The sequence below is a fragment of the Neoarius graeffei genome, chromosome 4, assembly GCF_027579695.1.
Source record: "Neoarius graeffei isolate fNeoGra1 chromosome 4, fNeoGra1.pri, whole genome shotgun sequence".
Lineage (NCBI taxonomy): Eukaryota > Metazoa > Chordata > Actinopteri > Siluriformes > Ariidae > Neoarius > Neoarius graeffei.
In genome coordinates this window covers 87,233,324-87,249,230 of record NC_083572.1, presented here as the reverse complement: position 1 = coordinate 87,249,230, position 15,907 = coordinate 87,233,324, and the positions used below count along the sequence as shown (strand labels likewise).

The following is a 15,907-nucleotide window of genomic DNA, read 5'->3' as shown; positions in this document are numbered from 1 at the left end:
GGAGCGAAAAGTACGACATTTGTCTTTCAAATGTAGTGAAGTTAAAATCATAAGTTTCCCAAAAAAAAAAAAATACTCAAGTAAAGTACAGATACTCAAAAAGTGTACTTAAAGGATATATGCAGAACCTTTTAAAAAAAAAAAAAGTTTCTGAGTGGACAGTTTCTCCATCCTTGACTCTTGTATGCTGCATATAAATGGGAATAAAAAAAATATATTTTTGAGAGTTAAAATCAACTGCAAAGTTGGCATTGGAGCTGCCCCGCTGAGCCAGCCAGCCCTGAGTGCGTGACGTCACAGCGGTAATCGGTTTTAAGGCTGAGGCCTTTGATAGCTATAGACCAAAGTCATATAAATAAAAATTTGTGGTGAAAGTAAGAAATACTGTTACCGACTTGCTCAACTAAGACTGATTTGACTTCACTGATTGTGGGTTGACGCTCATTAAAACAGGATAGGTGTTATAACTTATGCAACATACATGTACATGCATGCATTTTCACTGATAAAACGTAAAAGGCTAATTAAATAATCAGATGAACTGAGACAATCACATTCTGAAGCAAATTAAATAATCTTATACTGGTAACTTAAACGCACAATACAAGTTACATGTATTAATCTAAATGCAGGTAAACAACGTGTGCTGTTGTTTTTGTTGTTTTGTATCCAAATGAGAGTCGGAGCTCACCCGTCTATGTTCTCGCTTTTTGAAGGCTGATCTTGCGGCTGATAATTTTGAAACAATCTGACTTTCAGTTGTTTGTTCAGTTCTCCATTCATTCGCTTCTTCAACGTAAAGGCAAGATATTGCTGCTGAGGCAAGCATATCCAGTGGAGAAATCAGATGGCTGGTCCACTCGTTCTCCACTTTCTCCATACTGAGTACTCCGCCATTACTGCTTGGCTCAGGCAATTACTAAAACCCGGGACGGGACGTCACCGGTTTTAGCAACAACCGCGGGGAGGTCACTGCCCGAGCAATAATATGTCCCGTTCCGTCCCGGGTTTTAGCAACAACCCTTGGCTTACACTCTGGGAGAACTGGTGCAACTGAACCTACTTCCCTTTTCTTGTAGTTTTATTTAATTGTTGATACTGCACCCTCTTTCAATATGGGCTTATAGCTAACGCTCCTCAACAGATCAGAGGTCTCGTACAAGTCCTCAGTAAAATGTGCAGAGCAGAGGAGAGACCACTTCATAGGCACCCAATGTGCCCGTGAACTTCTCACAAAACATGTCCAAATCTTTGCAGTTTGAACATTCTTGGGCCATGAATGCAACGCAAATCCACCTTCTGTCGTGTTGCTGCACCCGCCAGCAACACATCTATGTGACATGGCGATAAATTAGCTCAAAATGGAGGATCGGGGTTGCAGTCAGCTCTGTGTTTTAGTATAGCGGAAATGGCGATGAGACCGATAGACTTCTTGCTGTGACGTCACGGATGTCAAGGTCATTCACTCAGACCGCTACCTATATGACTCACTTTAATCGTAAAAATTACTTTTTTAGATTTATTGTTAAGGGCGGCATGGTGGTGTAGTGGTTAGCACTGTTGCCTCACAGCAGGAAGGTCCTGGGTTCAAGCCCAGTGGCCGGCGAGGGCCTTTCTGTGTGGAGTTTGCATGTTCTCGCCGTGTCTGCATGGGTTTCCTCCGGTTTCCCCCACAGTCCAAAGACATGCAGGTTAGGCTAATTGGTGGCTCTAAATTGAAAGTAGGTGTGAGTGTGAATGTGTCAGCCCTGTGATGATCTGGCGACTTGTCCAGGGTGTACCCCGCCTCTCGCCCATAGTCAGCCGGGATAGGCTCCAGCTTGCCCGTGACCCTATAAAACAGGATAAACAGCTACAGATAATGGATGGATGTGAATGTGAGTGTGAATGGTTGTGTGTCTCTATGTGTCAGCCCTGCAATGGCCTGGTGACTTGTCCAGGGTGTACCCTGCCTCTTGCTCATAGTCAGCTGGGATAGGTTCCAGCTTGCCTGTGACCCTGTAGAACAAGATAAGCGGCTACAGATAATGGATGGATGGGTTTATTGTTAACGCTTCAAACTATTCCTATGCCATTTTTGAGGTCTCAAGACATTTATAAACAAAATGGGAAGACATGGTTCTGCATATCTGCTTTAAAGGGCATATCGTGGACCAATTTAGTGTTTTTTTATACAACCCCAATTCCAAAAAAGTTGGGACAAAGTACAAATTGTAAATAAAAACAGAATGCAATAATTTACAAATCTCAAAAACTGATATTGTATTCACAATAGAACATAGACAACATATCAAATGTCGAAAGTGAGACATTTTGAAATTTCATGCCAAATATTGGCTCATTTGAAATTTCATGACAGCAACACATCTCAAAAAAGTTGGGATGGGGCAATAAGAGGCTGGAAAAGTTAAAGGTACAAAAAAGGAACAGCTGGAGGACCAAATTGCAACTCATTAGGTCAATTGGCAATAGGTCATTAACATGACTGGGTATAAAAAGAGCATCTTGGAGTGGAAGCGGCTCTCAGAAGTAAAGATGGGAAGAGGATCACCAATCCCCCTAATTCTGCACCGACAAATAGTGGAGCAATATCAGAAAGGAGTTCGACAGTGTAAAATTGCAAAGAGTTTGAACATACCATCATCTACAGTGCATAATATCATCAAAAGATTCAGAGAATCTGGAAGAATCTCTGTGCGTAAGGGTCAAGGCCGGAAAACCATACTGGGTGCCCGTGATCTTCGGGCCCTTAGACGGCACTGCATCACATACAGGCATGCTTCTGTATTGGAAATCACAAAATGGGCTCAGGAATATTTCCAGAGAACATTATCTGTGAACACAATTCACCGTGCCATCCGCCGTTGCCAGCTAAAACTCTATAGTTCAAAGAAGAAGCCGTATCTAAACATGATCCAGAAGCGCAGACGTCTTCTCTGGGCCAAGGCTCATTTAAAATGGACTGTGGCAAAGTGGAAAACTGTTCTGTGGTCAGAAGAATCAAAATTTGAAGTTCTTTATGGAAATCAGGGACGCCGTGTCATTCGGACTAAAGAGGAGAAGGACGACCCAAGTTGTTATCAGCGCTCAGTTCAGAAGCCTGCATCTCTGATGGTATGGGGTTGCATTAGTGCGTGTGGCATGGGCAGCTTACACATCTGGAAAGACACCATCAATGCTGAAAGGTATATCCAGGTTCTAGAGCAACATATGCTCCCATCCAGACGACGTCTCTTTCAGGGAAGACCTTGCATTTTCCAACATGACAATGCCAAACCACATATTGTGTCAATTACAGCATCATGGCTGCGTAGAAGAAGGGTCCGGGTACTGAACTGGCCAGCCTGCAGTCCAGATCTTTCACCCATAGAAAACATTTGGTGCATCATAAAATGGAAGATATGACAAAAAAGACCTAAGACAGTTGAGCAACTAGAATCCTGCATTAGACAAAAATGGGTTAACATTCCTATCCCTAAACTTGAGCAACTTGTCTCCTCAGTCCCCAGACGTTTACAGACTGTTGTAAAGAGAAAAGGGGATGTCTCACAGTGGGAAACATGGCCTTGTCCCAACTTTTTTGAGATGTGTTGTTGTCATGAAATTTAAAATCACCTAATTTTTCTCTTTAAATGATACATTTTCTCAGTTTAAACATTTGATATGTCATCTATGTTCTATTCTGAATAAAATATGAAATTTTGAAACTTCCACATCCTTGCATTCCGTTTTTATTTACAATTTGTACTTTGTCCCAACTTTTTTGGAATCGGGGTTTTATGAAAGACTGTCCCTTTACACACTCATCCAGAAGGGTAATTTTGCACAAGGCCATCTGTCTACAGCAGAAAAAAATAAAATAACAAAACGTGTCTGGAAAAATCCCAAGGGAGTCTGGAGCCATATTGATCCAGATTCGTGATGTCACGTGCAGATCCGCCAACAGGCTGAGAGACAAACACAGGAACACCTAATTTAGAGTATAGTCCCTCTTATTTCTTACCCTGGCAACAGTCAACTTGTGAATTGTCAATTTTCTTGATCTTTTTTTTGGCTCTGCTTGGTCCTCGGCTTCGAGGGCCTCAGTGGATGCGGCACTTCGCCTTCTGTCAGGGGAGACGAACACGGCTGGCTCCTTTGGTGACGCTGACACAAATGGAGACGGTGTTGCTTTGGGCATTCTAACAGATGGAACTGCATCTTTTTTTCAGATCAAGTTGCTTCTTGAAGCCCATTTCCCACTGCAAATAGTCCTCAAAGTCGTCAGGCTTTATGACGTGATCCTCGCATATGACGCTGTGGTCTGTGCATGTTGCCAGTTTTTCCGGGAGCCTCGCACGAAGCGCTCCCATTTCTCTCTCATTGTCCGGTCTTTTGGAAAATGATGAGTACTAATCCCATCAAGATTGGTGTTACTACACCCTCCTACGATACATCTGTTAACCATTTTAATAATTATGTGATAACAATGAAGAAATTTGCAGAAAACCACCAGGTCGTTTTCTCATGAACAAACCAACGCTGACGTAGGATTCAGAAGGAGGCGTCCCGTACCGTATGTGACGTGACGAAAATCAACGTTTGCCGGGAAATCCAAATGCCAAGTTTTTTCAGAGGCAGACGAATTCTCCTCAAATGGCTTGATTTCAACTGAATTTTTCTGGTATTGCGCAAGGTAAAAAAAAAAAATTGCACAAAATGCAAAAATGTGACAGATATTTGACCAAAGTTTAATATAAAATAAGAGAATTACATTGATCTTGCTCCTAAATATACCCAAGATGTGCACTTTAAGTACAGTACTCCATACTTGCCAACCCTCCCGATTTCGGCGGGAGGCTCCCGACTTTAGCCTCCGTCTCCCGCCTCCCGATCGTATTTGTTAAAAACTGGATAATCTCCCGGTTTTGGGAAATCCCTACCGCCAAGTTAAAAATACTCCCTATTATGTCCAATCAGAATCGTATTAGAAACACTGCTGACATCAACTGATTTTTAACCAATCAACGAACAGAACGACAGTCACTTCCGTAATGTAGAATTCACCCAGGCTGTCTGATATTTTTTACAAGCAGTCATTCATCATGGCCACTAAACCCAATACCAAACGGCAAAAATATGAATGCAAATACCAGGTTGCATGGGAGAATGAATTTCCATGGATAAGCAAATGTTCGACCAGCCAGTTACACATTTTAAGGTAAAGATACCTTAAATCAGAATATAATGGACATTTGAATGTGAAATTAAACTAGTCTTCCGTACCATTTCAGAAACAAACTGTACAACTTCTAAAGTGTTTAGAGAAATTTTGCATGACAGAGAATTTGTTTGATGAGTGTATTTGAATAGTGTGGTCGTGTCTTAGTGCTATTTTGAATTTATGTTTGAAAGTCTGAAGTGAAAGTTTGAAGTGAATTATCTGGAAAGTGAGTGATTTTGATCAAGTTTTGAGGTTTTAAGTGAAAGATTACTAGTGAGTGTATTTTGGACATACTAAAATTTTGCATTGGAGTGAATTTCTTTGTGGAGTATATTTTGATAGTATGGTAGTATTTATAGTGCCATTTTTAAATTTTGTTTGAAAACAAAATTTGCAAATGAGCAAATTCCTTTGATGCATTCCGATAGGATTTTGATAGGATTTCTAGTGCTTTTTAAAAATTCTGTTGGAAAGTGTTTAGTGAGAGAGATGCATTTTAGTAGTACTAAGACAGTGCAGTATTCATTTAATTGAATTGTTACTCATCTCATCTCATTATTTCTAGCCGCTTTATCCTTCTACAGGGTCGCAGGCAAGCTGGAGCCTATCCCAGCTGACTACGGGTGAAAGGCGGGGTACACCCTGGACAAGTCGCCAGGTCATCACAGGGCTGACACATAGACACAGACAACCATTCACACTCACATTCACACCGACGGTCAATTTAGAGTCACCAGTTAACCTAACCTGCATGTCTTTGGACTGTGGGGGAAACCGGAGCACCCGGAGGAAACCCACGCGGACACGGGGAGAACATGCAAACTCCGCACAGAAAGGCCCTCGTCGGCCACGGGGCTCGAACCCGGACCTTCTTGCTGTGAGGCGACAGTGCTAACCACTACACCACCGTGCTGCCCTAAATTTATAAATAAATGTATTTCTCTTGAGATGGTTGTGTAGTGTAACGGGGCGTCATCGCTTCAGAGCTTGAAAATCACTGATTCGATACTCAGAGTGAGAGCTTTTAAAAAAAAAATTCACAAACCCTCATTAACAAATCTCTTATATTTATTATTTGTTTTTATATTTATTACTCAGTTTGACTGGGCTCTTTTCTGGAATGCGTTTAATCCAAACTCAGAAACAAGTAGGTCTATAAATAATGTCAGCTTGGTCCTCATGTGTTGTGTCAATGGAAAGTTCTGGAATACAAAGCTGCATTGCTCCAATAAATAGTCGACATTACTGTACACATTTAAATAATGAGTGGAATATTTGTATAGATTACGTTCATAAAATTGTGCTGAGAGGGTGTCTTTGGACTGTGGGGGAAACCGGAGCACTTGGAGGAAACCCACGCGGACACGGGGAGAACATGCAAACTCCACACAGAAAGGCCCTCGCCGGCCATGGGGCTCGAACCCGGACCTTCTTATTGTGAGGCAACAGTGCTAACCACTACACCACTGTGCCGCCCTGAGTTGTTACTATTTTGGTCAAATCTTATTAAAATTTAATTTATATATGATATAGTTCTCTGTATTTTTAAATGAGCTTCCAGAAGGAAAACTCATTTGATGCAATCCAATAATACTTTCATTCACTGTGACTATTTTAAGAAATGATAAACATTCTTCTAAAGCATCACTTGTGTTATTTTCTGTGGGTCTCTGTATGTAGACAATATTCAGGCATGAGATTTTTCAGCTAAAAATCTGATTTAAGACTTCCCTTTCATTGTTATTATATTAAAATTCAAGACAAGAGTATTATTTCAGATTTTTCACTCTGAGCTATCTCCCCTCCACCAAAATCTGTCCCTCTGAGTTACATGTTGGTCCTGGGATCGAGATGCTGACCTCTTCTGCCCCTCGGATCTGGGTGATCCATCCTGGTGCCCTGTGTCTGGTCAGAGTCTCATCGCATCGCTCCTGTGGAGGATGGCCCCATGAGGACAGTTGAAATTTACACCTGGAGGCCGCTCTGGACTCTTACAGTAATGCTTTTATGGCTGAGGACTACAGTTGACTTGCTAACTTTAGGACTGCAGTTGTCATGAACAGTTTTGCACTCAAGTTTCCATCAATGAAGAGTTTATAACATCAACAAAACTGACTTCATGTTAAAACTGTTAATGTTATAGTCATGCTGTCTGTTGTTGCCCAAATGAGGATGGGCTCCCTTTTGAGTCTGGTTCCTCTCGAGGTTTCTTCCTCACGTCGTCTGAGGGAGTTTTTCCTTGCCACCGTCGCCACAGGCTTGCTCATTGGGGATAGATTAGGGATAAAATTAGCTCATGTTTTAAGTCGTTCAAATTCTGTAAAGCTGCTTTGCGACAATGCTTATTGTTAAAAGCGCTATACAAATAAACTTGACTTGACTATCTCATGCCTGATACATGGTGGTGCAGTGGTTAGCGCTGTCGCCTCACAGCAAGAAGGTCCGGGTTTGAGCCCTGTGGCCGGCAAGGGCCTTTTTGTGCGGAGTTTGCATGTTGTCTGCGTGGGTTTGCCCCGGTTTCCCCCAAAGACATGCAGGTTAGGTTAACTGGTGACTCTAAAGTGAGTGTGAATGGTTGTCTGTGTCTATGTGTCAGCCCTGTGATGACCTGGCGACTTGTCCAGGGTGTACCCCGCCTTTCGCCCGTAGTCAGCTGGGATAGGCTCCAGCTTGCCTGCGACCCTGTAGAACAGGATAAAGCGGCTAGAGATAATGAGATGAGATGAATATCAACAATTCAAAAACTCTTTAATTGTCTCATCTCTCATCTCTAGCCGCTTTATCCTGTTCTACAGGGTCGCAGGCAAGCTGGAGCCTATCCCAGCTGACTACGGGCGAAAGGCGGGGTACACCCTGGACAAGTCGCCACCCTTACGAAAATTAACCATGGTTTTACCATGGTTTATAGTTATTCATGGTTTTCATGGTTTTTTGGGTAACCATGGTGCATTTTACCTCAATGTTCACTTAAATTTTTAGGTTCTAAGTAAATGTTAATGGATCTGGGCTGTTAATCGAGATCCTTCTCTACAGCATTGACTGTTGGACGAAAGCATGGTAATACTACAGTTAGTGCATCCTTTTAAAAACCATACTATCCCTTTTTAAACTAATTTCGTAGTTACTATGACCTATTACACATACAACTATGATGCTACCACAGCTACTGCAGTACTGTGGATAAACCACAGTAATGCTATGGTTGGTTCATAGTACTTAGAATCACCATGAAATACCATAGTAGATCCATGGTTACTACCATGGATGAACCATAGTAATACTATGGTTGGTTCATAGTACTTAGAATAACCATGAGATACCATGGTAGAATCATGGTTACTACATAAAAACCATGGTAAAACAATAGTAAACCATGGTAGATTTTCGTAAGGGTCAGGTCATCACAGGGCTGACACATAGACACAGACAACCATTCACACTCACGGTCAATTTAGAGTCACCAGTTAGCCTAACCTGCATGTCTTTGGACTGTGGGGGAAACCAGAGCACCCGGAGGAAACCCACGCGGACACGGGGAGAACATGCAAACTCCACACAGAAAGGCCCTCGCCGGCCACGGGGCTCAAACCCAGAACCTTCTTGCTGTGAGGCGACAGCGCTAACCACTACACCACCATGCCACCCCTCTTTAATTGTATAAATTTCAAATGGTTTGCAATTAATTGGGATCGACTGTTTTTATCATTTCAACCGCGCATCATACCCTCGGCCAATGGAAAATGTCGTTCATGCATGAGAATTTTGAAAAGTTGGCAAGTATGGTACTACTGTCCACCTCTGTATATAGTGTATCAAGGACAAGTCCAAATTAGCTCCACTTATCCACCATTTGCACACTCGTGTCCCACGTGCAGGCAGAATTGTTAGGTGTACTTCTCCTTTAAATGTTACAGTGAGGCGGGACAGAGCAAACCCAATGAGTGAGTGAGGGGAAGGGTATATGTTCGATATCCCGATTGACACCCGGATTACACAGGCACACTTGTAGGGCGAAATGGTGAAAATCAGTGTTGTTAAGACCAACGCGTACAGCGACCAAAAGCCTGGAACTAGTGGTTTGAGGAAGAGAGTGACTGTGTTCCAGAAGAACCCTCATTATGCTGAGAATTTCATCCAGAGCATTATTTCTGCCATCGAACCCTCTCAGAGAAAGGAGGGCACTCTGGTGGTGGGAGGAGACGGTCGATTTTTCATGAAAGATGCCATTCAGCTGATTGTCCAGATTGCTGCTGCCAATGGGGTTAGTAGCTTGTTTTGTGATATGCATGCATGCATTTATTGAGAAGTCAGTGCTTGGTGCATTTCTTCAGAAGGGTGTCTCTTTCACAAACCTCAATGTTCCTTCACACATTTCTCAACACTTTTTTGCAAGACATCCTGTGCATGCTCTGATACTCTCCAAACTTCTCTGTGCTTATGTCTGCCAGCAACATGGGATTCTTTCAAAGACCTAGTGGGCTCAGTTGTACTGAATGACCTCTGTGATCTTTCTGGAGATGTCTCCAAGGCAAAGAGACACCTTTGACATTTCAAGGCTTTGCTACATGAGGAAAGCAGCTCTCTCATGTTTCTCAACAGCTACAGCACTTGCAATTTTTCAGGAAGTGCATTTGCAACAATGCACAACGTTCCAAATACCCCCCCACCCCCCACGCCTGCGCACTACAAAGGAAAACAAAGTATTGCAATGTACAGTTTGAGATTGAACCAGAATAGAGCTCGCGCTTCCGGAGTTGGTGTGTCTTCTTAGTGCGCATGCGCAAAGGAGGCGTGCTTGCTGTCACGTTCCGATCTACAAACAAAAGTGTCCTTAGTGTGTTCCTACTGTCTCCATTCAGCCATACTTGCCAACTTTTCAAAACTCTCATGGGGGAGAAAAGTGCGTGAACGACATTTTCAATTGGATGAGGGTCTGATGCGCGGTTGAAATGATAAAAACAGTGGATCCCAATTAATTACAAACCATTTGAAATTTATACAATTAAAGAGTTTTTGAATTGGTGATATTGTTCTATCAATTACTATAGGTTATGGGATTCATGTATCAGGTATGAGATAGCTCAGAGTGAAAAATCTGAAATAATACTCTTGTCTTGAATTTTAATATAATAACAATGAAAGGGAAGTCTGTTGAAATCAGATTTTTTTAGCTGAAAAATCTCATGCCTGAATATTGTCTACATACAGAGACCCACAGAAAATAACACAAGTGATGCTTTAGAAGAATGTTTATCACTTCTTAAAATAGTCACAGTGAATGAAAGTATTATTGGATTGCATCACATGTGTTTTCCTTCTGTAAGCTCATGTAAAAATACAGAGAACTATAATATACTGTATATAAAGGGTTGTTTTGCAATCAGGGTACGCAAGCTAAAAATCACATTTAACACTTATTATCTTCAATATCAAAAGGCTTGACTAAATAAACTTGGTTGTTTATTGTAGCCCTGTGATGGCTCTATTTACCATGCAAAAAAAAAAATTTGGTGATAACGTTATTTTTGGTGAATGTATGGCAATATGTGTCATTTAGCAAAATTACTCGTGTCATTTAGAAAAAGTGCTTTTTTTTTACCACAGGTAGCTCCAAAAGGGATGCACTTAAATCATTCTTTATACCATAAAACAAATATTTGGTTCCATATCATTGGAAACATAGTTAAAGGTCCCATGGCATGAAATTTTCACTTTCTGAGGTTTTTTAACGTTAAAATGAGTTCCTCTGACCTTCTTAAGTCACCCCAGTGGCTAGAAATTTCATAATGTGTAAACCAAACTATGCCCAACATTTGAGAATGGCGCATCAAAACGGCGCGTTGATAAGCTCTTCCCTTTACTACGTCAGCAAGGGAGATGATCCCCACGCCCCCCCTCTGGATTCCCACCCACTGTATGGATTGCCCGCCCAACTCAAAAGTTGCTGTTTGTCCTACCAAGCCTACTGCGCATGCGCAGAACACATGACTACATTTTGTAGTGAGGAGCCCATAGAAGACACAACATGGAAATTGCGCTGTACATGGATGTGACAACACAGAAAGGAGTCTGTTTTTACTGCCGACGGGAGAGCCCCTGAAGACGCAGTGGCTTAATTTTATTTACTTCAATAATACGCCGTCGAGTCTACCTAAGACGGTGTATGTTTGTCAGAAGCTGATGAATGTTTCCACAACTTGGGATAGTAGGGCAGGTTTTGCACATCAACTGTCACTGAAGCCTGGGTCTGTGCCAAGCATCCCTGCCGCATCAGCAACAAACACCGAACAAGTAAGTGTATAACTGGTCGTTTTGCCGTGTTTTAAAATCGGTGCGTTAGCCTAGCAATGGCTACATTAGCTGTGCAGCTAACTGCTTCCTGCAGTTAGCCAGGTACATGGGCTCGAGTTGTACCATTTTTTTAGACAGGGCGGACGGACCAGGGCATTCGCCTGCCTGGCCGTGCCCGACGAGGAGCGCTCTCGGCCGGCTTGGGAGGCAGACGGCAGCCCCTCCCCCTCCCCCCATGGCACGCCCCCACCGTCTACCCTTCCCCGCCTCCTGCTTCTCATTAGCAAAATGACGCACTGGGAAAAGCGCTGAAATGGGGCTTTCTCCCAGGAGGCTATATCTACGTACCGAGGGTTCATTTCGAGAAAGGCGGATATAACATCCAGAAGCCTCCACGAGCCCGTTTAAAGCATCAACAAACCACCATGCCATGGGCCCTTTAAGTTTTAATGTTGAATGCCAGTAAGTTTTCAGACTATTTTGATCAAATTAGTATGTAACTGTGTCAAAAAAAAGTCCTCTCCGAGACAGCTAATTTTTCAATATAAAATAACATATCTAAAATGATTTTCATCCTAAAATGTGGTCAAGATATTGGGACATAAATATTAGAGACAACTAACACAAAGCTTACAGCCTTATATTTAAAAGCACTATGGAAGTAGTGGATTCTGAATTGTCAAAAAAAAAAAAGTCCTCTCCGAGAATCACTTCATTTGTTTCTCCCAGCCCTGCTTAAAGCTACACTTCATCTTCTTTATCTTATAGCAGATTACACAAAACTACCATACACATGTCAAAAAGTTACCTGAAATATGTTCTTTAACTTGTCCTTCACTTAAAAGCTGGTACAAGAACCAGTTTGAATCAATTTGAATTTTGGACCCCTGTGACACAAACTTTGTACCCTGATTGTAAAACAACCCTAAATTAAATAAAATTTTAATAAGATTTAACCAAAATAGTAACAACTCAATTAAATAAATACTGCACTGCCTTAGTACTACTAAAATGCATCTCTCTCACTAAACACTTTCCAACAGAATTTTTAAAAAGCACTAGAAATCCTATCAAAATCCTATCAGAATGCATCAAAGGAATTTGCTCATTTGCAAACTTTGAAAGTTTTCAAACAAAATGTAAAAATGTCACTATAAATTCTACCATACTATCAAAATTCACTCGAATGCAAAATTTTAGTCCTGCCAAAATACACTCACTAGTAATCTTTCACTTAAAACCTCAAAACTCAAAATCACTCACTTTCCAGATAATTCACTTGTAAACTTTCACTTCAAACTTTCAAACATAAATTCAAAATGGCACTAAGACACGACCACACTATTCAAATACACTCGTCAAACAAATTCTGTCATGCAAAATTTCTCAACACTTTAGAAGTTGTACAGTTTGTTTCTGAAATGGTACGGAAGACTAGTTTAATTTCACATTCAAATGTCCATTATATTCTGATTTAAGGTATCTTTACCTTAAAATGTGTAACTGGCTGGTCGAACATTTGCTTATCCATGGAAATTCATTCTCCCATGCAACCTGGTATTTGCATTCATATTTTTGCCATTTGGTATTGGGTTTAGTGGCCACGATGAATGACTGCTTGTAAAAAATATCGGACAGCCTGGGTGAATCCTACATTACGGAAGTGACTGTCGTTCTGTTCGTTGATTGGTTAAAAATCAGTTGACGTCAGCAGTGTTTCTCATACGATTCTGATCGGACATAATCGGGGGTATTTTTAACTTGGCGGTAGGAATTTCCCAAAACCGGGAGATTATCCAGTTTTTAACAAATACGATCGGGAGGCGGGAGACGGAGGCTAAAATCGGGAGCCTCCCGCCGAAATTGGGAGGGTTGGCAAGTATGATCAGTGCTGTAGTGTTTTACAGTGGTGCTTGAAAGTTTGTGAACCCTTTAGAATTTTCTATATTTTTGCATTATATGACCTAAAACATCATCAGATTTTCACACAAGTCCTAAAAGTAGATAAAGAGAACCCCGTTAAACAAATGAGACAAAAATATTATATTTGGTCATTTATTTATTGAGGAAAATGATCCAATATTACACATCTGTGAGTGGCAAAAGTATGTGAACCTCTAGGGTTAGCAGTTAATTTGAAGGTGAAATTAGAGTCAAGTGTTTTTCAATCAATGGGATGACAGTCAGGTGTGAGTGGGCACCCTGTTTTATTTAAAGAACAGGGATCTATCAAAGTCTGATCTTCACAACACATGTTTGTGGAAGTGTATCATGGCACGAATAAAGGAGATTTCTGAGGATCTCAGAAAAAGCGTTGTTGATGCTCATCAGGCTGGAAAAGGTTACAAAACCATCTCTAAAGAGTTTGGACTCCACCAATCCACAGTCAGACAGATTGTGTACAAATGGAGGAAATTCAAGACCATTGTTACCCTCCCCAGGAGTGGTCGACCAACAAAGATCACTCCAAGAGCAAGGCGTGTAATAGTCGGTGAGGTCACAAAGGACCCCAGGGTAACTTCTAAGTGACTGAAGGCCTCGCTCACATTGGATAATGTTAATGTTCACGAGTCCACCATCAGGAAAACACTGAACAACAATGGTGTGCATGGCAGGGTTACAAGGAGAAAGCCACTGCTCTCCAAAAAGAACATTACTGCTTGTCTGCAGTTTGCTAAAGATCACGTGGACAAGCCAGAAGGCTATTGGAAAAATGTTTTGTGGACAGATGAGACCAAAATAGAACTTTATGGTTTAAATGAGAAGCGTTACGTTTGGAGAAAGAAAAACATTCCATTCCAGCATAAGAACCTCATCCCATCTGTGAAACATGGTGGTGGTAGTATCATGGTTTGAGCCTGTTTTACTGCATCTGGGCCAGGACAGCTTGCCATCACTGATGGAACAATGAATTCTGAATTATACCAGAGAATTCTAAAGGAAAATGTCAGGACATCTGTCCATGAACTGAATCTCAAGAGAAGGTGGGTCATGCAGCAAGACAACAACCCTAAGTACACAAGTCGTTCTACCAAAGAATGGTTAAAGAAGAATAAAGTTAATCTTTTGGAATGGCCAAGTCAAAGTCCTGACCTTAATCCAATCAAAATTTTGTGGAAGGACCTGAAGCGAGCAGTTCATGTGAGGAAACCCACCAACATCCCAGAGTTGAAGCTGTTCTGTATGGAGGAATGGGCTAAAATTCCTCCAAGCCGGTGTCCAGGACTGATCAACAGTTACCGGAAACATTTAGTTGCAGTTATTGCTGCACAAGGGGGTCACACCAGATACTGAAAGCAAAGGTTCACATACTTTTGCCACTCACAGATATGTAATATTGGATCATTTTCCTCAATAAATAAATGACCAATTATAATATTTTTGTCTCATTTGTTTAACTGGGTTCTCTTTATCTACTTTTAGGACTTGTGTGAAAATCTGATGATGTTTTAGGTCATATTTATGCAGAAATATAGAAAATTCTAAAGGGTTCACAAACTTTCAAGCACCACTGTATATGATTCATTAAAGTCTTAATGACAGAGGTGGACAAAGTACTCAACTTTTATTAAAGTACAGATCCCACTGGTCAAATGTTACTCCGATACAAGTGCAAGTTCTCCAGTCAAATTTTTTACTTAAGTACTGAAGTACTTGCTTTTAAAAATACTTAAGTATTAAAAGTACATTGTCTGGCAATGCATTGTTGTATTATTGCCACAACGCTGACAAAACCTAATGCCGTTACCAAAGACAGAAATGTGAATTCATAAAATGAATGCATGCTGTGTTATCATGGTGGTTTAATGTTAAGCTAGCTAGTCAGTGAAACTCCACCTGACATGCTAGCAAACTCTTTTCAAACTCAAAATCATATTGGGTAGCTAATGCTACTAGAAAAGAAATATTTCTACATTCTGTTTATTTGGCAAGGTTACACTAAAATATTTCTGAAAGGACTTCAGGTAAGTTAATGTTATTCATGTTAGCGTAACTCCGTTTTTACATGCTAACTAACAGTGTCCAAGTTAACTAGCTGTGTGTTAACATTAGCCGTGGATAAGGCGATGGCAACTTGGTGGGCAAATCCATAGAAAGTCATTTGACTAACCAGACTGCATAGCTATTGCAACATTTATGTACTTACACAAATTGTACTTTTTGTAAATATATAAAAAGTATACTAACATCACGCTTTCACGCTAACACTTTTTTAACACACTTTTTAAAATAATTATACTATATTACACTTTATAGAAATATATTATACTAAAATATACTTTAAGTGAAAGTTATGTGTAATTTAGCACATAAAAGTACACTAAATACACTTCAAGTTGCACTTTTCTACAATTTAATTACAATTAAAATTTATTTAGTACAAAATTAGTTGTTCCAAAATAGCATGCCTCA

The 15,907-nt window shown here is 40.8% G+C and overlaps 1 protein-coding gene across 1 annotated transcript in view; it reads left to right on the top strand.

Moving 5' to 3' along the window:
- The first annotated feature begins 9,141 nt into the window (after positions 1 to 9,141).
- pgm1 (phosphoglucomutase 1) overlaps positions 9,142 to 15,907 on the top strand; it is a 41,871-nt gene continuing 35,105 nt past the window's right edge. The window contains exon 1 of the mRNA XM_060919933.1: positions 9,142 to 9,464. Within this exon, the coding sequence (XP_060775916.1) occupies positions 9,219 to 9,464 (246 nt within the window). The 5' untranslated portion in view covers positions 9,142 to 9,218. The remainder of the gene's footprint in view (positions 9,465 to 15,907) is intronic.